Here is a 24,000-nt window from a genome sequence, read left to right as displayed (position 1 = left end):
TTCGGGGAGTTTACATCCTAGAATAACCATCCAATGAGTGATGACACGGGGCAGCTCTGACAATGTCTACAGGCCTATTTTTATTTTTGCTTGTTTCATTCTGTGTGTTTATTCAGGTAAAATTGTTTGTGACTCGTGAGTAAAGCAACGAAAAGAGAAAACAGAATTAAAGCTGCAAGCAGCGATGACCGGGTCCTTGAGGTGCAAGGGTCAGTGGGACCCCAAAAATGGTCTAGGAGGAATTTGTGAAAGCACAGAGCATGGAAATGACCAAAAAGTGACAAAAAGGTCACGTGAACAGTGTATTTTTTAAAACATGAAATTCAAGGCTTTGCCACGCCCACACCAGGTGAAGGGCATTGACATTGTGCCACGCCCATGCACGGGACCCATAGGAGATGTCACACGGGGACTGACGAATGTGCAAAGTTTTGTGAGTTTTTGGGTTTCTTAAGGCCCCAAAAAGCCGGTTCAAAATTGCTGAAGAAGAAGAACGAGAAGAATAAACGGAGCAATAACATGAGGGTCCTTCTGTCCCTCACCTTCTGCAGATGAAGACCCTCATTATTTTGATAATTATTTAATAGTTGCTGGAGTAGTCGTAGTAATTTTAGAGAAATAGTGACGATCGTGATCCTTCCAGGTCTGAGTGGAAATTCACTTTCCCTGTTGACTCCTTTACAGACGTGTACTAATATTTGATATTTCTAATTTTTATTTTCTTTATTGCAGCGTTTTATCGCTCTTGCACATGAATTTCCCCCCGGGATCATTAACGTGTTCTTCAATTTTATTTTGTCTTGTTTTATCTCATCCTCCCTATTCTGAAGCGCACAGCAGTCATTCACAGCCGGATAATAAGTTGTTTTATTTCATTACCATGGCAACTGGATTCGTCCGAATGGAACGGCGGGCAGTCCCCGGTGCCGTCGCATCGTTGGTGGAGCGGGAGGCAAACGGACGAGCTCTCACACACCAGCTCTCCCACGGCACACTGCTTCAGAGCTGGAGGAGGTGGAGGAGGAGATGATGGAGGTGATGGAAAGAGGAGGAGAGAGGAGGAGTGATCAGGAGGGATCCTCTCGTTCTACATCATTCATTCGGCCCCTTCCCCACCCACTTTCATGCTCTCGTATGACTCCGCCCACATGCTAATGCTAACGCTAGCGAGTGGTGCCATCTCGTGACACTCGATAGGAACTCCGACGGAAGACTTGACGAGATGAACGACGACATCAATATCAAAATCCTCATTTCACGACTCATGTAAAAGTCCAATTTAACCTCTAGGAGCTGGATCCTGTTTCTCCGTCTGCACGTCGGCCAACGTGCACGGTGTCGTTCGGAGACGTGGGCGCGGCTGTTTGCTGTTATACTTGCACGGATTTAGTGTTTTGGCGTTATGTGTCCACTGGGGGGCAGTGTCACGTTTAGTGAACCACTGAATGCACAGAAAACATAGAAGGAATCCCCTTTCGTTGATGGTTTGAACTTTATTTGAAAGCTTTAGGATTTGAAGATATGGATCAGTAAATAGAAATCCGCTTTCAAACCTTCAAATCCGTGAGGCGCTCTTCCATCGGCTACATTTCCTTTTCCGTTTTGAACCCACCTCCCGACAGGAAGTGCGACTATTCAACCAATTGGCGTGTCTGACGCATTCGGGAGGCGTGGGCGCCGGCACCTCTGTGGCCTACGGTTACCCATAACCCCCCTGCGCCGCGCTGCCCCACGGAGACGTTTGCGGCTTCGCTTACGGCAGCCGTGCTCGTCCTCCCCGTGGCTGCAGTCCGGCACCCGGTCGCAGCGCAGGACGGAGGGGATGCAGCTCCCGTCAGGGCACTGGAAGTGCCGGGAGGTGCAGCCGCCCTGCGGGGGGGTGGTGCCGGGCACCAGGGCGGGGCAGCCCTCCTCGTCGGAGCCGTCGCCGCAGTCCGCCTCGCCGTCGCACCGCCAGCTCTCCGGGATGCACTGGAAGGCGTATGCGCACTGGAACATGCTGCCGGTGCAGGTGGGAGGAGGGCGGGGCGTCTGCGGGCCTGAGGGAGCACAGCAGGACATGCACAGAAAGAAAGAAAGAAAGAAAGAAAGAAAGGGAAATAAATCAAAACTCCAATACAATTCCATCATTTCAGTTGGACAGGAAACTCATGCAGCCGTATAAAACCATGGACATGGTGGAGTTACTGCACAGTGGAATAAACGACACAGCTCGAGTGTTTAGAGACAAGGAGGACGCGCAGCACAATGCAAGGATCCAAGATGGCGCCTCGCCCGGTCGCCTCGGTGAGTCGTGCGCGTTGTTTGTCTTACTTATTTTGATATGTCACTGCGTTACAATGACACACGTTGTTCATTCTTCTGGCCTATCATCCGTGCACATTGCACAGACTAAGATACTTCATACTCTGAACATTTGCACATTCCTGCACAAACTGTAGAGCCCTTTATTAAAAAAAAAATAAAAAAACAATATTTTACATTTTACATTTATGTTTCCTTTATGCACCGAACACATGAACCGAAATGGCAGAAGACGCGTGAATCCTTTTCTCCGTCTGCGTTCTCGTCGTATTTAAAGGACGTACTGACCAGCGTTTTTTCGGCTGCGAATTGAGAATATTCAAAACGATACATTCCTCCTCGGTAGCCATTTTCAAACACCACCCTCATTGCTTGCTCCGACTGAATTTGTGCTTTGGTCTCCACCGACGGTGTGGCAGTTTAGTTCGAGTGAACCCAACGTCCCCGCTCCACCTGCCGCCCTCCTACATCGCTCTGCCTCCCCGTCTCTCTCGGATCTGATCTGTGATCTTCGATCAAACACCCGCCAAAAAACAACCCAGTCAGTCAGAAAGTCACACAAAACCACCGACCAATCGGAGACTGACAGAGGCTCAGAATTGTAGGTTGAGCTAAGACACAGGCCGGCATGTGTCAACAAAGAGGAAGGAACCGTCCGCACCTTGCCAAGACACAATCCCACACTTACATTACGGGATTTTTTCAATCGTCAGCAACAATGAACAGATTGAGCGTAGCACATTTAATGATGACATTTACAGATTTTCAATCTGCACACACATAACAACTGCTGTCTTTGAGGAGCACAAATCTGAAGACAGAGAACAGACGGACACAGTGTTGTGGTACTCCAGCTCTTGTGAGGATGTAGAATGTGAGAATGTAGAGCATCTCGGGTTTTACATTACATTACATCGCATTGATCAGACGCTTTTATCCAAAGCGACTTACAATTGTTCAAACATCGACGGACGCAGCCATCAGGAGCAATTAGGGGTTAAGTGTCTTGCTCAAGGACACTACAGCATGCTAGCAGGAGGAGCTTGGGATCGAACCAGCAACCTTTAGATTACTAGACGACCAGCTCTACCTCCTGAGCCTAACCCTCCTAACCATCCTAACCCTAACCCTAACCCTAACCGTATTTTTAAATGATTAAAACAAACATGGTCGATCTCAAATCATTGTCAAATCGGCCTCGCGACCCATGTAATATGACCCTAGCTCTTCCCAATGTGGTGGGGGGATGGTGTGGTTTAAGCAGCCACACCTGTCTTTGGTCTAGTTAATTGGGACCGCGATCAGGGGCGGCTGTACACCTGTTGTTCATCAGAGCAATCAATGAGCGCAGGAGCCCTTGTCATGACGTGTTTTCGGTCGGCTGCGGGCTTGTTCTACCTTGCCGACTCTCTTCAATATACTGGTACGTTTCAACCCCATCATCGGTGTCTCTGTGTCTGAGGGCCCTGGCAGGCAGTTCTGCCACAGTGGCGCCTGAACAGGGACTCGCCGGCACGGGGAAGGGACACAGAAGGGCCGTCCGAAGACGCATTAGAGCCCCCTGCGGGTCAGCGGGCGGCCATAGCACCAACCCTCTCCTGACTGGCACCAGCAGCACCCAGGATCAGCGCAGCGCAGGACCAGGGGAGAAGCAGCCGCAGCAGCCACCACGGGTGACCGCCCGCAGCTAGCTGCTCCGCCCAGCAGCCACCGTCGGGACCATACAGCAGCCAGGGAAGGAAGGAAGGACAGAAGGAAGGAAGGAAAGAAGGAAGGAGGGAGCAGGGGCAGAAACGGTAAATGGGGCAAGGAGACGGGTAAGGAAGGAAGGAAGGGAGAGATGGGGAGGAGGCTGGAATGAACAGCAGAACGTTGGACGTGAAGGACACGTAACCGTGACAACCCTTCACAACAGCAACAAAGATGGCCGCCCTACCTCCCAGCACACACTCCGGGGTGTAGGAGATGTCGTCGAGGGCGATGTCCGTCCAGGCGTCTCCGCCCACCTCCGCCTGGAAGGTGACACTGAAGGGAGATGTGTTGGACAGGATCACACTGGCGTATGTCCACTGGTTGCCATGGTTTCCGTTGGCCGACCACATGAGGAGGCTGGTGCTGCTCCGCCCCACGGTGTAGACCTGATGGGACGTGGACATCTTACTGATGATGCTGTACTGTAAGTATTACTCTGATCAAATATTAACAAAATATAATATCCAATAAATATTGATGTTATTGCATAAAAGGAGATTTGATGAGATCCAATCAGAATTTAATGGAATAGTTCACATTAATATAGATGAAATGAAACTGATGAACGTGAACATGATCCTATCATATTATACAATATGATATGATATCATATTCAGTGGGGTGGATGCATCCCAGCGGTGGGGTGGGACTGCATAACCGGGCTGGGTCCGTGTGCTCGGGGAGGGAGGGTCCAAAATACATTTAAACGGGGGCCTATCACCGTCATGTTTTGCCACTGATTATATTATATTATATGATATCATATTATATTGTATTGTATTGCAAAAATGTACATAGGTGATGATATATTATGACATTAAATTAGATCAGATTGGATTATGACGATTACATTTCAATTGGATTATATTCGATTATGTTAAATTATGTTGAACATTACATTAGACTATAATAGATCAGATTAAATTACATTAGATGGGATTTGGTTGGATTAGCTCATTTTGAATTAGATTATTCAGATGAGATTCAGTCAAAGTTCAGAGTGGTTCATATTAGTTCAGATTTGTAGTTCAGATTAGTTCAGATTAGTTCAGATTAGTTCAGATTAGGCTAGATTGTGTGTTACCTTCAACGTGCCCATCCTGTCGGAGCCGTGCATGTGGAACCAGAAGCGCACGCGGCAGTGGCCGACGCTGGCCGGAAACGCAGTCCTGGTGGTTACCTTGGCGACGTCGCCCTCTCTCTGAACCGCAGAGTTTACGTACAGGAAACCGCCTCCGCCCCCTGGTGGACAAAACAAACCTGAATAAGTACCTGAAGTGGTTCCATTCCAAATCTGGGGAGGTTTGCAGTTCTGATGGACGGTCTGTGTTTGTTCGGCTCTTCTCGCCGTCGTTACAGCTCTGTGTGTTTACAGGATGAACGCTGAACAGGATGAACTGTCTGCTTCATCATCTCCTCAAACTCCAGTTATATATAATATTTATATACACACCCATCAGCCACAACATTAAAACCATCATAACACTAATATTGTGCAGCTCCCCCTCATGGACTCCACCAGACTCTGAAGGTGTCCTGTGGTATCTTGCACCAAGACGTTGGCAGCAGATCCTTTAAGTAAATCAAAGGTAAATCATCAGACCTCCACCTTCTTCCATGGCTCCATGGTCCAGTTGTGACGCTCACGTGTCCATTGTAGGTGCTTTCAGGGGTGGACAGGGGTCAGCATGGACACTGTGAGCTCCCATACGCAGCAAGCTGCCATGCACTGTGTTCCCACCCCTTGACAGGTGCCATTGGAACCAGATGATCCGTGTTATTCACTGCTCCTGTCACTGGTTTTAATGCCGTGTCTGATCGTATCGCTGAGTGTGACTGACCAGGGCTGTGGTCTCTGTGAGGTCCGGTTCCTGGCGTGGCACTCGTCCGGCCGATCGTCCAATCACAGTCATCGTCCGAGTCCTGGACGAGCTGACAGCTCTGCTCCCATTGGTCAGCGGCCATGTTGAAGTTACAGGAACCTGGAAGGCTTACTGGGGGGGGGGGGGGGGGCAATCCAATATTTTTCATGGGAATTGTCAACCACGTTTGTGTTTATTTATTTGCAGACCACGTACATTTCAATATATTGAGTATGATTAAAAAAAATAAAAATAAAACAGAATGAGATTTATTAAACTAATGTCCAAATGACGTTTGTATGTTTTTAAAAATCCAAATATTTTAGGAATTTTAAAAAATACTTAAAGATTTAAATCAGTGTTTTCGGCCCCTGGGTAGATTTTGGGGCAGCAATATAGAGCCTGGTCTAAACCCCAGCCAGTGGTCTAGATCCTGGCCCAAATCCTGGTCTAGATCCTGGTCTGACCCCTGAACTCACCGCAGTCCCTCTCGTCTGATTGGTCGGTGCAGTCGGCCTTGTGGTCGCACACCAGGTGAGACTCGACACATTCACCGTTCTGACACACGAAGTCTGAGAGCAACGCACAGCTGGACGGAACCACGGAGCCTGGCACACACACACACACACATGCATACACAAATGCACACACACACACACACACCCACACACACAAACAAACCAAACGCACGCACACACACAAGCACACACACACACACACACACACACACACACATAAATTAATACCTAAATGAATGACACTATTTGGATTAAACAGAAACAACACAAAAATCCCCTACGATTCATTTCTATATTATTTGAACTTTGTAATAAACTTCTACTTTATTTGGACTTTTTCCGCTGAAATCAAATAGCGCCACAGTCAGAAATGAGCCATAAATGGGTTCTGTGGGACATTTCCGGACACACGTCGGACGGTGAAAGCGGAAAGTCGGCAGCGATTGTTCACGTGTGAAACGCCAAGAGGTGGATAAAGAACCGCGGCGCCGGACGGAAGGTAAAAAGGCGTGGCACTCACCGGGGGAGCAGTCCCGGAACTCCAGGTCGTCCAGCGCCGCTCCGCCTCCCATGTCCGCGGACCGGATTCCCTCGAAAATCACCTGGAAGTTGCGCAGCTTCCGGAGGGGAATGTGGGCGCGGTTCCAGCCGCCGCCCTGGTTCCCCGTCCGGTTCCACACGTCCACCAAGCCGCTCTCCGTCTGCGGAGGAAGCCACGAGGAGGAGGAAGGAGGTCCCACACGATCCGCTGCACGTCTCGTGCTTTAAACTATTTCTTTTTTTTCTGCCAGTAATTCATCATCAGACGGTGACAAATTTACCTTTTAGCCGTGTCCCATAATATCCACTCAACTCTGTTACGTGAACGCGTTCGCCCCCCCGTGAAGCGTTATTGGAAACATTCCAGTCACGCGTTCAACAGGAAGTGGCATCCCGTCAACTTCCTGGAGGCCGTGGGAAGAGGTGACGCCGGTTCCCTCGTTCTTTTTTCCGTTCTTTCCTTCACGTTCGTTTTGTACGTTTAAACCCTGTGGGTGTTTGAATCTGTCGTCAGGGCAGAACATCAGCACCTGACGTGGTAAACACACGTTCTGAACGCTCAAACGCATCTTTCCTCAACGTTGAGAAGTGACAGAAGGCGGAGTTTGATTTTTAAGATTCACGAGGCCTGAACGGCGCCCGAACGGTGGAGTCACCCTTTTCAAAATGCAGCTGGTGGAGCTGTCTGAACTATGACATCATCACGTGGTTATTTCAGTAGATTGTGTCTTTTGGTAAAATCGTGACGTAACACCATCAAAAACTGACTTTCCATCCAGATTTTGGGCAAATTTAAAACCAATGAGCAGGACTGAGACCCTGAGAGCCCCATGGGCCCTGCTGATTGGCTGTGCTGTACTCCCTTCCCTCCATCTTCCCTTCCTCCTTCCTCTTTTATCCCTCCTCCCTCCCTCATCCTCCCTCATCCTTCCTCTTTTATCCTCCTTCCTCCCTCCTCCTTTCTCCCCCCCCCTTCCTCCTTCCTCCTTCCTCCCTCCTCCTTCCTTTTTCCTCCCTTCTCCTTCCTCCTTCTTCCTTCCTCTTTCCTCCCTTCTCCTCCCTCCTTCCTCCTTTATCCTTCCTCCTCTCTCCCTCCTTCTTTCTCTTTCCTCCCTTCTCCTCCCTCCCTCCCTCTTCCTTCCTCCTTTATCCTTCCTCTTTCCTCCTTCCTCCCTCCTCCTTCCTGCCTTCTCCTTCCTCCTTCCTCTTCCTCCCTCCTCCTTCTTCCCTCCTCCTTTCTCCCTCCTCCCTCACTCATCCTTCGTCCCTCCTTCCTCCTTCCTCTTTCCTCCCTTCTCCTCCCCCCCTCCTCCTTCCTCCTTCATCCTTCCTCCTCTCTCCCTTCTCCTTCCTCCTTCCTCTTTCCTCCCTTCTCCTCCCTCCCTCCTCCTTCCTCCTTCCACCCTAATCCTTTCCTTCAGTGGTTATTAACTGTTCCTACCTCAAGGCAACACTGCTCCACTGTGCAGAACCAACAAGCATTTAACGACGCTGAAAATGGATTTAATAAACCATCTGTCTCCAGGTCATGATTCAAACAAGAGGAATGGTTTCAGCCTGAGACAGGGGCGTCCTCAGGGGTTTGGGCGTCTGGGGCTTGGGCCCCGAATGTTTAATGACCGGCCCCCGGTCTCCAATAGCGCCGCAGGGCCGGCTCTTCCTAAAAGCGACACCGGTGCCTATAGGTAGGGCACCATCCCGAGGGGGCGTCCCAGGACCCCATCGACAATTTGCCTAGAGCGCCACTGATGTCTCTGAATTCGAGCGACGCCCCAGGCCTGAGACAGTATTTCAGTATTTGAGTATTTGAGTAATTGACAGCTGCCCCTTTCAAGCGGGCGACAGGACGCCTGCAGACCATGATATGTCCTTCCTCCGTCGCATGTGAAAAGCACAACTGAGCAAACGGAGCCGGTGTGACACAAGTAAGATGTCAGACAAATCCCATCTCCAGCGGAAGGTGGAGAACGTGGCCAGAGGGTGGAGTGGCTCTCATCTTCTCCACAACAGAGGACGAGCAGTGTGACATTCCGCTCTGCGCTTGTGGAGCTTATTAAAACTCGGGTGAGGAGGGAAGGAGGAGCGCGGACGAAAAGGCAGCTCCACGCCGGGACCTTGAGGCTCCTTCCTCCATCCATCCCTTCTTCTTCCTCCCTTCCTTCAATCCTCCCTTCCACTGTTCCTTCCCTCCTTCCTTCCTTCCCATTCAGTGAATCTAAAGGTTTTGTTCCTCGGTTCACCATACGGCCGCAAATTGGCTTTGACACCGTGGACAGCGAGTCGATGATTCCCTCACTTTATTTTAATGTTTGGCCCCAACGGCCCCGAGCCAGAAAGAAAGGTATTATCAGTGTAATGATGTTTAGAAAAATACAATAAAAATAATAAATCGGCACTGAAAGGCTGAAATCCTCCAATAAGTCACTTTGCCGGATGCCCTGTTAAGCTGAGGTGCAATTTATATTCATGGCTTGTGGGTTTATGGCTCCGTCCACGGGCGTTTGCTGTTGACTCACCTTCAACTCAGCAACTGCTCCTCTCTCCGCAGAGAACGGAGAGATGGTGTTTCCAGGAAGGAAGGAAGGAGGACGGGAGGGAAAGAAGGAAGGACGGAGGGAAGCAGGGTAGGAAGGAAGGAAGGAGGGAAGGAAGGAAGGAGGGAAGGAAGGAAAGAATGATAATGTTTGATGGAGCTACGTGCTCAGTGGTCATCACTGTCGGACCCGGCTGGGCTACAACTCAACAGGAGCCTTTTAGTGCAAGGTCTGCATGTTCTACCCATGTTCAGGAGGGTCCCCGCCCCGCCCTGCCCCGCCCCACCCCGCCCCGCCCCGCCCTGCCCCGCCCCTAAAGACACGCATGTCAGGGTGTCAGGGTGAGTCTTCTGCCGATGCCCCGGTCGAGGCATCGGTCAAAGATCTGGAGTGGGTCCCCGGGCCTCGCTACTTGGCAGCTCACTGCTTGTAGATACTAAGATACTAGGATACTAGAATGCTACGACACTAGGATACTAGGATACTCAGACACTAGGACACTAGGATACTAAGATACTAAGACACTAGGATACTGGGATTACTAAGATACTGGGACAATAGGACACAAGGATACCAGGACACTAGGATACTACAATACTATGATACAAAGACACTACGATAAAAGGACACTATGACAATAGGATACTAGGTTACTCGGACACTAGGGTATTGGGACACTAGGATATTTGGACAGTAGGATACTAGGATACTGGGATACTAGACCACTAGGATACTGGGATACTAGGACACTAGGACACTGGGATACTAGGACACTAGGATACTGGGATACTAGGACACTAGGATACTAGGACACAAGGACACTAGAATACAAAGACATTAGGATACTGGGATATGAGGACACTAGGATACTAGGATACTAGGATACTGGGACAGTGGAACACTAGGATGCTAGGATACTTGGATACTAGGATACTAGAATACTGAGACAGTGGAATACTAGGACACTAGGATAGTAGGATGGGTTCACCAACACATGCTGGTCCAAATCTGGAGCTCCACAGTCCAGTTCCCTGTTCCTCTGCTGGCTGGTAAGAGGGGCATGAGAGGTGGATGAGAGTTGGATGAGAGGTGGATGAGAGGTGGATGAGAGGGGCATGAGAGGTGGATGAGAGGTGGATGAGAGGGGCATGAGAGGTGGATGAGAGGTGGATGAGAGGGGCATGAGACGTGTATGAGAAGGGGATGAGAGGTGGATGAGAGTTGGATGAGAGGTGGATGAGAGGTGGATGAGAGGGGCATGAGAGGTGAATGAGGGGTGGATGAGAGGTGGATGAGAGGGGCATGAGAGGTGGATGAGAGGTGGATGAGAGGGGCATGAGACGTGTATGAGAGGGGGATGAGAAGTGGATGAGAGGGGGATGAGAAGTGGATGAGAGGGGGATGAGAGGTGGATGAGAGGTGGAGGTCTGCAGCCCAGTTCAGGGAACCATTCCTCTCCTCCTCGTCTCCTTCCTTCCTCCCCTTCCTCTCCCCCTTGTCTCCTTCCCTCCCCTCCTCCACTCTCCTCCTCTCATCCCTTCCATGTTTGTTTGGAATTGTAAACTCGTGACGTCTCAGGTTTCTTCAGCTACAATAGAGAAATGAAGATGCACATTTTTATGTGAGAAAAACAAAAAAGAGTAAAGGTTCAACAAACTTAAGTGTTTATTTTAAGTTGCTCCACTCACTGTAGCCTCCCCTAGGCAGCCATGCTGCTCCAAGCATATTGTACTGGTGTGTGTGTGTGTGTGTGTGTGTGTGTGTGTGTGTGTGCGTGTGTGTGTGCGTGTGTGCGTGTGTGTGTGTGTGTGTGTGTGTGCCTGTGCGTATGGAGCTCCATGACAACCGGACAGCCGGCTCCAGCAGATATTAAATCATGAATACGCCCGTCTGCGTGTTCATGATTTAATATCATCCACCCTGAGTTTTCTTCCACGGTAACCATGGTGACCGCGGTAACCACGGTAACCGCTCCTCGGACCTTCGTGACTTGACACAAACTCAGTCCAGTCGCAGTAATAACCTGCTGCTCTCCGCAGATTCTCTCATTTTTGAAGATGATGGTTTGATGCTTTTGGTTGTTTTTTACTGCTTGGTTGGATGGTTTGGATGTATGCATCCCAGGTTGATGGTTAGAGTTTTGGGATGCGAGGAAAGGGTGGAGTTTGACTTGACTCACCTTGATGAGCAGGCGGATGGTTCCCGAGGCCTCATGGGAAATGTAGAACCAGAAGGACAGTTTACACGTGGAGCTCGACTCTTTCCACACGGAGCTCCTGATGTGAGCTTTGTCACCTTTTAGTCCCACCGGAGTGGCCTCCAGGTAGACAAAATGACCTGGAGGGAGGGAGGGAGAGGGGGATGGAGGGAGAGTGGGAGGGAGAGAGAGGGGGGGTGGAGGAAGGGAGAGGGGGAGGGAGAGAGAGAGGGGGGGGTGGAGGAAGGGAGAGGGGGAGGGAGGGAGAGAGAGGGGGGAAGATTGCACTCCCGTGAATTCCACCGCAGGAGACAAATTATAGCAAGGTCATCAAGGTTGACATCAAATCAGTAGAACACAGAGGTTTGACTCGAGGGCAAAGGAAGAAAACCAGAGAGACAGACAGACAGACATAGACAGATAGATAGATTGACAGATAGATTCATTTGTTTTGACCAGTTTATGATAGACTAGTGCTCCCTCTGGTGGCTGAAATGTCTGGTGAGCCATGTCTGGCGAGTTGGTTACCGCGCTCGTCCCCCAGGGTGTGGTCGAACGGAGGCCGGATGCCCCGCCCCGAGCCGCTCCCCAGACCCCAGTCGTAGTTGTCGGCCGGCGAGCTCTTCCAGCCGCAGCGGCCGCTCTCGAAGGAGCACGACGTCCCACAATGCACTTCATCGGTGGCGTCGCCGCAGTCGTCTGTGAAGTCACAACGCTGCAGCGGAGAGAAGCAGCGACCGTTCTCACACTGGAGGGAATCTGGATGACACCGTCCTGGAAAACACACACACACACACACACACACACACACACACACACACACACACACTCACGCATACACACACACACACACAGACACAGACACACACACACACACACACGCACACACGCACACACACACACACACACACGCACACACACACACACACACACACACGCGCACACACACACACACACACTCACGCATACACACAGACACAGACACACACACACACACACACGCACACACACACACACACACGCACACACACACACACGCAAACACGCACACACACACACACACACACACGCACACACACACACACACGCACACACACACACACACACACGCACACACACACACACACACGCACACACACACACACACACACACACGCACACACACACACACATGAACATAAATACAAATCAGGTTGGCAGTTCATTGATGGACACAAATTCCCATTTTATTTATTGCAACATTTCTAACATGGTTTGAGAATTGATGGAAATGACTGTGGAATCTAATGATTTCTGTAACTAGTTTGTTTTGTTTTTGACAATTATTATTTATCAAATAATTGTCATCAGCCACCTCCTTCATGTTTGTGATGTTGGTGGCTGATGTTTTGGTGTGTGTGCATTAATATCTTTCACATATTTAGCAATATTGCGCGATGCGTTCCAAGATGTTCATCACAGCTCAAAGGGCTGTACCGCGTCCCCCCAAAACTTCCAGAAATGCCAGAAAGCCTCCCAAGGAACGAGCCCCGAGTGGAAAAAGGAGGAAAACCCCAAGAAGGGACGTGAACGAGGGATCTGGAGACGGGGGCGTCGCCGTCGCAGGGAAGGTCAGAACTTCCAGGAGAGGATGAGGATCCATGAAGCGGCGAGGGCAGCGGCTGCTCCCTGAAGGGAACCAAGCCGCTTGGCAGCCACCACCAGGTGGAAGAACCCAGTGCAGCCTGCACGCTGAGGGGAGGGCGGCGAGGGGAGACGGGCGGGGAGGGGAGACGGGCGGGGAGGGGAGACGGGCGGCAAGGGGAGACGGGCGGGGAGGGGAAGATGGGGAGGGGTGACAGGTGGGGATGGGAAAGGGTCGGCGAGGGGAGACGGGCGGGGAGAGGAGGGCAGGGAGGGGAGACGGGTGGCGAGGAGAGACGGGTGGGCGCTGACAGCCTATTACTTCAATACAGTATGATCATCTGCAGAGAGCGGTGGGCGGCGGCTTGTTACAGCAAAAACTAACTTCAGCGAAACACACGAAACATGGAAATGAGTGTGTGTGTGTGTGTGTGTTCCGGTGGTAGAGCCACATTGTATATTTCTAAGGGTTTGTTTTAGGAAGCCCCCCAAAGGGGCGGGACGGATGGACTATCGGGGTCTCATCGGGGGGGTCCTCCTTCCTGGTGCTGGTGATGGAAGGTTTGATTCTCTGGAGATCCGGTCGTCGTCGTCACTCGGCACAGACATCCGTCGGCTTTTCCGACTCTCTGTTCGCGTTTTGTTCGCTGGCGGCTCGGCGGCTTGGGGGGGCGTCCGGGGAAAGGGAGCCAGACAAACTCGTTTTCCCCGCGTCGTCTATTCACGGCGGTGCGCCGGGTGAGAGGGCGGAGCCTGTCTCACCACCCTGCGGGTCGAACCGCCTTTCGACTTCCCCACAGCGCCGCGAGAAAGTGAGCGAATCAATTGTGAGCGCGTGTCTGATGGAGAAGCCACGTAGCCCAGGAGTGAAAGCAAAATCGAAATGAATGCGTCCTGACGTGGGAGACTGATAGGATTGCTTGTGCACATGATGGTTCAGTTCGTCAGAATTTGTTCCGGAATCAATTTCTCCTTGGTTTCGTTTTTGCCTAGCTCCTTAGGTAACACAGATAGGAGAACAGGCGTTCGGCCCCGTCCGGGTTCCTGACCGGGTCTTCCGGCTCTGGGCCTTTTGGCAGAGCTGGAGCCAGTGGCCAAAAGTAACTCAGAACATGTACTGTCTGACTGGACTTAAGTACATTTACCATCTGTCTATAATTCTAGGAATCTCTGTCTGTCTGTCTGTCTGTCTGTCTGTCTGTCTGCCTGCCTGCCTGCCTGCCTGCCTGTCTGTCTGTCCACTCTATACCAGACTTTTAATATTTAAACTACATTAAAGGTAAGTTATTCCAGTGGTTAACTTCTTCCACAACTGGATCCTCTGTTTGGGATGGAGCCCCTGCACCTGCAGGAGGCGAGGGGCAGCAGGGGGCAGGGGTGGGGTTCCTGCAGGGGGCAGAGCGGGGGTACCTGCGGGGGGCAGCGGGGGGTCCTCTCCCCCGGGGGAGGCGAGCAGACACCCGGGGGAGAAGGTGATGTCGTCCAGGCAGATGTCGCCCTTGGGGTTGCGTCCCACCTTCCCCTCGAGCTGCACCCGGAAGTCGCCGGCGGAGCTCAGATCCATCTCCCTCTGCTGCCAGAAGTGGCCCTGGTCCCCCGTCAGGTTGAGGAGGAGGCGGGGGGCCCCGCCGCTCTTCAGGAACACGCTGAGGGCCCCGATGCCGTCGCCCGACATGTGCAGGGAGAACCGCATCTGGGCGGAGACAGGGAGCGGGACGTGAGGGTTTCTGGAAGAAATTCTTATGGAAGCACTAGGATCATATTCAAGAATATCCATATTTATTTATATATTAAATGTTTATTTCAGGGTTCATTTTAGAATAAATATAATCAATTTCCAATGTGATCTTTATTAATTAAAATATAATATAACCTTGGTCTCATTATGTCTTATTTATGTTAGTATATCTATATATTATTAATGTCATTGTGTATTATTTATGTTAGTATATCTATTATTAATCTCATTGTCTATTATTTATTTCATCTACTATTGTGTCTATTTCCAACCGTGTGGATTAAATTTACATTTTCCTGCATCATCATCTATGTCGTAAAAGTTAATTCTGGAAAATGTTTTATTACTTTACAATTTGAATAACAAACTATAAAGTCTAAAATGTTAGGTTATTGATATAATATATACATTTTAGACTAAATATTATATTATGTGTAATATTATTATAAATGTTTTGTAAATACACACTACACACAAATTTATCAAATTCATGAATTTTAATTCATGTAATTTAAATATATAGTTATATAGTATATAGTATAATATATAGTTTTATATTATATTGTTGTTTTTTCCATACAGTATTTATTGTTTATACACATATTGATCGAGTTATGCAGTATTATAGTTCAGTGTTTGGGTTTCGGGAGTTTGTGAAAACAGATTAAACCATGAAAACAGATGCTGAGGCGTGTTCAGAGGAGAGCTAAGCAACCTGTCTCTCTGTCTGTCTGTCTGTCTATCTGTCTGTCTGTCTGTCTGTCTGTCTGTCTGTCTCCCTCTCTCGCTCCATTTCCTTCACTCCTGGCGACCACTCCCTTCCATCCGACACACATACACACACACACACACACACACACACACACACACACACACACACACACAGTTCAGCATGTTTAATCTGAAGCCACATGTGACGGGTGTGATTATGTTTTTACAATTGTTTTCATTTTCAAGGACTTCACACAAAACAAATACATTTTAAATCTGTATGAATTCAAATATAATGTAATCTTACTCTCATTCTTTATTATTAATATTTGTATATTGTACATACAATATACATATTATTCATCTCATTCTCATCTACTATTATAGGTGTATATTTCCAGCCATGCTGGAACAAATGTACATTTCCGTTAACAGTATAATATTGTCGAACTACACTCTACTTTCTCACTATGTACTTTTTAATCCTCCAGTTAGATCCAGTATTTGGGAAGCCGGGTGCGGGTACCTTGCACTCCCTGCTCCTGCGGCTCCACATGGGCCCGGTGATGCTGGCGGTGTCCCCGGCGGCCTGGGGGAAGGAGCTCTCCAGGTACAGGTAGTGCCCGCCGGGTTCCCGCAGGGTGTGGTCGCTGGAGGGCGCGGTGCCCACCGTGGGCGTGCTGCCCGCTTTGATCAGCCAGTCGAAGTCGTCCAGCCGGCCCTGGCGCCAGGAGCACAGGTCGAACTCGAAGTCGCAGCGTCCGCTGAAGCCCTCTGCAGGAACACAACCAAACTCAGCTTGACGCCCCCGTGACGCTGCTTCAGAGCGGAACCTGTTTCAAATACTCATCAAATCCCATCCACACCATTAATACAAGACCAATACTTCGCTGAGGAGTGATATTGATCCTTCATGGTCTAAACTGATCAGCCAAATCTGAAAACGAATGTAATGTTTACCTTTTTTATTAAATACATTTCGCTTGTTCGTTTTTTTTTTTGTTTTGTTTAAATGCAATTTTGTATATTTTGATTTATTTTTACCCTGTTTTTTTATTTTATTTGAAAATTTAATTTGATATATTTGCTGATTATTTGATGTTTTCTAAGGTTTGGTGGGGTCTGTCACGCATAAACTATCCACCCCGTCACTGATAATTGAAAGAGAAAACAAATTCTTTGTGATATTTATGAAAAGAAAACATGTTTTTAACCATGTTATTATTATTATAAATGTTATTATTCTTGCTAATTATAAGCTAATTAATTGGATTTAGTATATTTTTTGTGTGGCGGTCATTTTAGGATGAAATTTTCCTTTTGGGATTTGCACATTAATTTTATTTCATTTTATTTGTATCTATTTTTCGACTGGCACTGTTCTTCCTGTTTTGCAGTCGGGCGGTGGAGGGGCGCCTCACTGCAGACGTAGGGGTCCTCGTCGGAGCGGTCCCCGCAGTGGTCGGTGAAGTCGCACAGCTCGTCCTGGTGGATGCAGTGTCCGTTAGCGCAGGTGAACTGGCCTCGGCCACAAGGGCGGCCCAGCGGCAGCGGGGGCGCGCAGCCCTGGAAGCCCACGTCGTCCAGCACCACGTCGCCCATGTAGCTGATGCCACGCCGCGCCCTGAACACCACCTGCAGCACAGCGTTGGGGGGGCGCAACTCTTTGAAAGGAATTTTACAATCTTGGGCTGATGGTGAAGATGGAGGCAAAAATATAGGAAAAATGTCACGAAAAATTAAACTAGGATCCAAACAGCACGTCCTCTAATGGTGAAACGGTGTCAAGTCAATCATTTTGCTGGGACCTCCTGGAACCTCTGATAGGAACCGTCCACAACATCTGGTCGACACCATTTGCCATGTTTGAGTGCCAGGATCCTGTCCTGCCTTGGTGTTCTGTCTCTCTCTGTCTCCTTCTAGCCCTCTCTAGCTCCCTCTGTCCGTCTCTAGCTCCCTCTGTCTGACTATAGGTCCTTCTGTCCCTCTCTGGCTCCCTCTGTCTGTTTCTAGCTCCCTCTGTCTGTCTCTAGGTCTCTCTGTTCCTCTTTGGCTCCCTCTGTCCCTCTCTAGCTCCCTCTGTCTGTTTCTAGCTCCCTCTGTCTGTTGCTAGCTCCCTGTGTCTGTCTCTAGCTCCCTCTGTCTGTTGCTAGCTCCCTCTGTCTCTAGCTTCCTCTATCTGTCTCTAGGTCCCTTTGTCCCTCTCTGGCTTCCTCTGTCTGTGTCTGGTGTCAAGTCACATCCCTGTCACTGCACACCTGTCCCCAGTCAGTAATCTCACCACCTGTCCTCACCTTCCTGGTCACTCCTTTTGTATTTAACCTGGTCTCCCGTTCACTCTGTCGGTGTCTGATCGGTGCATGTGTTCCTGGGTGTGGGCCGCTAACTCTTGGCCCCGTCTAAAAGCCTGATTCCTGGTCCCGATGCCCTGCCTGTTCCTGAGTCCCTGCCTGCTCCCCCAGCTGTTTCCATTTCTTGATTCCCTGTCTGTCTGCACATTAAACCCTGTGCCTACTCCCAAAACCCTGTGTGTCCCGAGTTTGGCTTCACCTGACCGTATTCCTAACATGGAGTCAAAACCCTCAGATGATCGGCTGTTATTCATCAATATTCATGAGAATGACTTTGGTTTTGGGAAGATTTGCTCACACACAAGCAGAACATTTGATCTATAGCAGAAGCTCATGAGTGCCACACGTTTTTTCTGACTTTTTGGTCCTGTCTGAAACGCTGAAACACTGAAGTTTTATTCTTTTACAATCGGTCACAATATTGAAGTGAACGCTGTTTTTGTTCCAGTCGGACCTGCTGGAGTGTCCGTCATAAAAGGAGAATCAGGAGAACAAACGGCGCTGATTGCGACACAACGACCGCGGGGCCCCGAGTCCGGTGACTCTGAGAGGTCTCAAGTGCCTTCCTCCTGGAGGAGGAGGAGGAGGAGGAGGAGGAAGGCCCTCGAGACCTCTCAGGACGTAAAATAAAAGACTGTTCGGCGTCTGGCGCCAAGGGTCCCTCTCGGGCTGATTGGGCGTCGCTGAAGAGGAGATGGACGCGCATCGCTTCTTCCCCCCCACAAGAACAATTTGATGCAAAACAAACCCGTGTCGTTTTATGGATTATGAAAGGATAAAGGATAGGTTCTCTAGTTCTAATCCGAGGTGTTATTAAAGTGGTTTCAGCTTTACTGTTGTGGAACTTACCACTCTGCTGCAGATGCATCACACTCAAATGTGTGTTAGCGTATTTTTTACCATGATTTTAATAACAGAACGACTTTTTGTCAGAGCAGCAGCGACACAATTTCTGTTTCTAGTCACAACGTTATGGGGCTGCGGGGGAAGCCAAAACAGTCTATAATCCCTGAAAAACCAGACGAGAGGAGGATGTAATGTTGTTATTTTTGGTCTCAAACATTTGCCCGATTGGATTGCATGGAAGCCCGGTGAAAAGATGCAGCAGAGTGGTAAGTTTCTCAACAGTAAAGCTGGTTAAACTGTTCAGCAACACGTGTGTGATCCCAGCAACAGAGGGACAGACCTGGAGGTTATTTGATATCCCAATGAACACCTCTGCACGCCTCCATCGGTTCCCTTGGTTACCGCTCTGGGACCAAACCTCTCGTGTGACGCCTCCACTCCGCAGCAGCACCTGGAAACACCGCAGCAGGTACCATTTTTAGGGCATCTCTACATGACCCTCCTTCGGGGGCGAGGCCGGGAGGAGTTACCTGCAGGGAGCCAACGGTGAAGCCGCTCATGTGGTACCAGAAGACCAGGGTGCATCGGGGGCCGGTGGAGGTGATGACGGGCGTCTGGAGGTCGGTGCTGTGGCCGTAGCCGCCGTTGGAAGCGTCGGCGCACATGTACCACCCCTCAGGACGACCTCTGTGGAGAGAAATGAGGCGTAGCTGGCGGAGCTAGCCCTGTCATACAACTCGACGGCGCCACGCTCTTCCGCGCCCTTATATGGGCCGCCTATTTAAGCAGCCAGTCCCTCGCTCCCTGCATGCTTTGTTGCCTCCTTTGCTTGCCTCCCCTGCATCTACCTGTTGTGTCGGCTAAATCCAGACAGTGCCATTTACATACGTACTTTTTTACAGGTATAGAGCGTGTAAAGTACCATCTTCTTATATATATCTATCAAGATATTAGGAAGGTAACTAGGTAGAAGCAGGGCAGGTTATCAACTAGATGAATTTTATCAACTATTATTACGCCGGTTTCCTTTAGGTCAGATAAGAAACAGATATTCAGACATAGATCCCGATCTTTATTACATGATAACACCCGCATTGTGTAATAACACGGGTGTTACTCTCATAAAGCTCAAATGTGTTCCATTTTGCCAAGCTATTACACAATGTGAGTGTTGTTACATAACGAGCCGTGAGGTGGGTGTGGTCATCTGGTGGTGGACTCACAGGGTGTGGTCGTTCACCGGGCGGTGGAACTGCTCCCCGTCGTGGATGGTTTCACCCTGATCCGGGGACCAACGGAAGGGATGGATGGAAACAGAGGAGGGGTCTGTCCTCTTCCAGCCGCAAGTCTCTCCGTTCTCAAAGTCACACAACTCAGCCACTGGTTGAAATACAAATTATATATGTATATATATATATATATATATATATATATATATATATATATATATATATATATATATATATATATATATATATATATATATATATCATTAGGTGGCAGATTTTGCTTTTATTTTTTGATAAAGTTCACTGTTAGGTTTTTAGGTTTATAGTATATTTTCCAATTCTCGATATATTATCTTTGTTCATCATTTTATTATATTGCCTTATTGTTATTTTGTCTTATAGTAGTAGGACATAAATAAATAAAGTCTCTCTCTCTCTCTCTCTCTCTCTCTCTCTCTCTCTCTCTCTCTCACCGCAGGTGGTTTCATCCGATCCGTCTGAACAGTCCGGTCTGAAGTCGCACACCTTGTCTGACCCGACGCACTCGCCAGGGGCCCGACATGTGAACTGTCCATCGGGGCACTGGAGCGGCAGGATGGTGTGGGGCCCGGGGGTGGCTGCAGGCGTGGTGGGGCTCACGGAGGGCAGCTCCCCTGGAGGAAGGAGCAGCAGCAACACCCTGACACCTCCACACAACGGGAGCAGCAACACCCTGACACCTCCACACAACGGGAGCAGCAACACCCTGACACCTCTGCACAATGGGAGCAGCAACACCCTGACACCGCCACACAACGGGAGCACCAACACCCTGACACCTCCACAGAGTGGGAGCAGCACCACCCTGACACCTTTACACAACGGGAGCAGCAAAACCCTGACACGTCCACAGAACGGGAGCAGCAAAACTCTGATACCTCCACACAACGGGAGCAGCAACACCCTGACACCTCCACACAACGGGAGCAGCAACACCCTGACACCTCCACAGAACAGGAGCAGCACTACCCCGACACCTCCACACAATGGGAGCAGCAAAACCCTGACACCACCATAGAACGGGAGCAGCAAAAGCCTGACACCACCATAGAACGGGAGCAGCAAAACCCTGATACCTACACACGGCGAGAGCAGCAACACCCTGAAACCTCAACACAACGGGAGCAGAAACACCCTGACACCTCCACAGAAGAGGAGCAGCAACCCCCTGACATCTCCACCCAACGACAGAACGGGTCTCCAAACATCCCAGCTCTGTCACAGACACAAAAGGCTCAGACTGAAAGACCCCACACATCACCACATACCTACTAACAGATACACACTAACAGATTCCATCCACACTCTAACAGATTCCATCCACACACTTAAATATTCCATCCACCAACAACCAGAGTCCTCCCTCTCAAAACCAGAAATCTCCCACAATCAACATGACTTTAGAGTAAACAAACAAGGCAGGCGACGGGCAGGAATAACTAACGATGCGTGTTTTGTTTTTTTACTATTTTTTACAGCGTTACACGGCTGCTGTTGTGTTTATGATTCCTTCTGTTTGAGTCAGCTCCACAGACTAAAGGATGTGTTTAATATTTTCCATTTGCGATCGGTGCAACCAGGACAGACTTCCAAGGAGGTAGTAAAAAACACTCTCAACATACCTCACACCACAGGATAATCTGGCAAGATGATTTTTCGAATCTTCAAGAGATCTATAGAAAAAGGGGGGGGGGGGGGCAACATCAGCTTGATTATGTGGTCGTGTGAACCCCGCTTTACCTTCGTATGGAAGACAGTCCAGGAAGGACAGGTCATCGATGGCGATGTCTCCATTGAAGTCGTCGCCCACGGTGCCCTCTATCAGAATCTGTGAACAGCAGCAAGATGAAGGGTCCGGAACATTTCCTTCCTGGTTTTACGCTGAACTACACGGCTGATCAATAGCATCAACAGCATCAACAGCATCAACAGCATCAACAGCATCTAATAAACAACTCAACCTGAATGTTCAGACACAGGCCGCCAGTCATCGGGAATCAGGACAAACTGCTCCTTGTTGATTCGTTCCATGTTGTATTTCCCATAATGAGCAGCACCATCTGCTCTGGTTTAGCCTCGAGCAGGGAAGATGAATCCTCACTAAATGAAGCGTGCTGCCTGACAACGGGGACTGCCTGCTCCCATGTCACTCACTGGGATAAGGACGTTATTTGTTGAAAATGACAAATGGAGCTTGGTGTGAAATGTTTGGCGAGATGGAAAACTAAAAATAGATCTTAAGAGTGAGGAGAACACTCTCTGCTTCACTCCTGCTTAAAATCAGAAGCCATAGAAGAGGAACGGGACGCATTTTGAGAGGAAGGCAAGCGTTCCAACTGGTAGGATAGGTCAGAGTACACTGGGGCGTTGGGATGTCACAGCAGCAGGACTCAAGCTGCACTATTTCACACTGTTTGAAGAATCTTTGCTAATCAGGAGCAGGCGATGTAAGGGAGATGCTCCTTTTAACAACGCCTTCTGTCTGTTGATTCTTAAAATTGTGTGTCGAAGTATTGAACCTCTTCCTGCAGTTTTATTGCAATTTAGGAGTTAAAACAGCAAGTGTCAGACAAACAAATTATTCTTTCAGCCTCTCCTCCCAATGAAATTGACAAACCGCCCGGTGTTTCCAGTGTCACGATGCCGTGGATCCAGTCCAGTCAGGGCCACGTCTGAAACCTAACGAGTCTGAGTCAAGTGGGTCCAACCGGGTCTTGGACCCAGCGGTCTCGGACGTGGTGAGTCACGGGGGTTGGGGCTGAAAGTCCAGTGAAGTGTTTAAGATGAATGGACTGTGGGGAGAGACTTCAGTCGTTAAGAAGGACAAGGGACCTTCTATTCTGGGAGAGCAGAGTGTCTGGTGGAAACACTGATGAGTCAGCGCTACAGGAGGAGTGCGAGGCAGAGCCTGCTCCTTCACTGGATGTCAGCTCCGAACTCAGCTCATTAGACCTTGTTCGATAATTGGGAGGGAGGTGTGTACAGCAGCAGCCCACATAGCCGCGCATCTGTCTGATTGGACCACGGGGACTTATTATGCAAATGAGCCGGCGCTGAACGTGGTCTGACTACGATTGTTAACACTATTAATGACTGAAGCCGTGCTGTTGTGTGAGCAGCTTCTAACCAACGCAGAGTCCATGTGTGGGAGGGTGAAGGGGAAGTGTTGAGAGGGGTGGTCGTGGCTGTGAAAGCTCGATGAACGGCGGCGTGTTCAACCCTGTGACGGGCGTCGTCTGCTGCTTCACTGACCTGGAAGGGCCGGATGCTGCTCAGATACAGTGTCTTCCTGTGCCACAGGTTGCCACGATCACCGTACTGCACCCACAGCATGTGGCCGCGGCCCGTCGGGGCGGTCCGCAGGTAGACCGCCAGGCGGAACACGTGGGAGCCGAACATGTGGTAGTGGAACCGGAAGACGCAGGGGTGCCCTGACGGCGCGGGCCTGGCCGCCCAGAGCAGGGTGGGCTGAAAGACCCGGCTCACCAGAACGGCGGTGTCCTTGAACTTCTGCGGGGCGGAGGACTCGATAAAGAGGTAGTGTCCGTACGTGGTGCCCAACGTGTGGTCCTTCCAGGGCCCCGTGCTGAAGGTGGGCGTGGGGCCCTGGATCCGGGTCCAGTCGAACATGTCCCCTCCGTCGCGCTCCTGGTTCCAGCTGCACAGACCGTCCTCAAAGCTGCACTGCAGCTCCGGAGCTTCCAGAGAGGATAACAGGGGCCAGGAACGGGTAAGATAAGTCCAAATAACATACGA

The 24,000-nt window shown here is 49.8% G+C and overlaps 1 protein-coding gene across 1 annotated transcript in view; it reads right to left on the bottom strand.

Annotated features, from left to right (window-relative positions):
• Positions 1 to 24,000, bottom strand: part of malrd1 (MAM and LDL receptor class A domain containing 1) — a gene marked incomplete at both ends in the record, with an annotated part of 37,035 nt that overhangs the window by 2,585 nt on the left and 10,450 nt on the right. Inside the window, 18 exons of the mRNA XM_080020050.1 lie at positions 880 to 1,005; positions 1,758 to 2,039; positions 4,241 to 4,442; positions 5,141 to 5,298; positions 5,898 to 6,050; positions 6,398 to 6,526; positions 6,957 to 7,137; positions 11,690 to 11,847; positions 12,236 to 12,481; positions 14,741 to 15,023; positions 16,306 to 16,553; positions 17,201 to 17,414; positions 19,317 to 19,427; positions 19,507 to 19,663; positions 20,200 to 20,356; positions 20,679 to 20,858; positions 21,985 to 22,072; positions 23,497 to 23,942. Coding sequence (XP_079876176.1) covers positions 880 to 1,005; positions 1,758 to 2,039; positions 4,241 to 4,442; positions 5,141 to 5,298; positions 5,898 to 6,050; positions 6,398 to 6,526; positions 6,957 to 7,137; positions 11,690 to 11,847; positions 12,236 to 12,481; positions 14,741 to 15,023; positions 16,306 to 16,553; positions 17,201 to 17,414; positions 19,317 to 19,427; positions 19,507 to 19,663; positions 20,200 to 20,356; positions 20,679 to 20,858; positions 21,985 to 22,072; positions 23,497 to 23,942 — 3,519 coding nt within the window. The remainder of the gene's footprint in view (positions 1 to 879; positions 1,006 to 1,757; positions 2,040 to 4,240; positions 4,443 to 5,140; positions 5,299 to 5,897; positions 6,051 to 6,397; positions 6,527 to 6,956; positions 7,138 to 11,689; positions 11,848 to 12,235; positions 12,482 to 14,740; positions 15,024 to 16,305; positions 16,554 to 17,200; positions 17,415 to 19,316; positions 19,428 to 19,506; positions 19,664 to 20,199; positions 20,357 to 20,678; positions 20,859 to 21,984; positions 22,073 to 23,496; positions 23,943 to 24,000) is intronic.

Source organism: Zeus faber (genome assembly GCF_960531495.2).
Source record: "Zeus faber genome assembly, chromosome: 19".
NCBI classification, from domain to species: Eukaryota; Metazoa; Chordata; class Actinopteri; order Zeiformes; family Zeidae; genus Zeus; species Zeus faber.
This window is presented reverse-complemented; position numbering and strand designations above follow the sequence as displayed.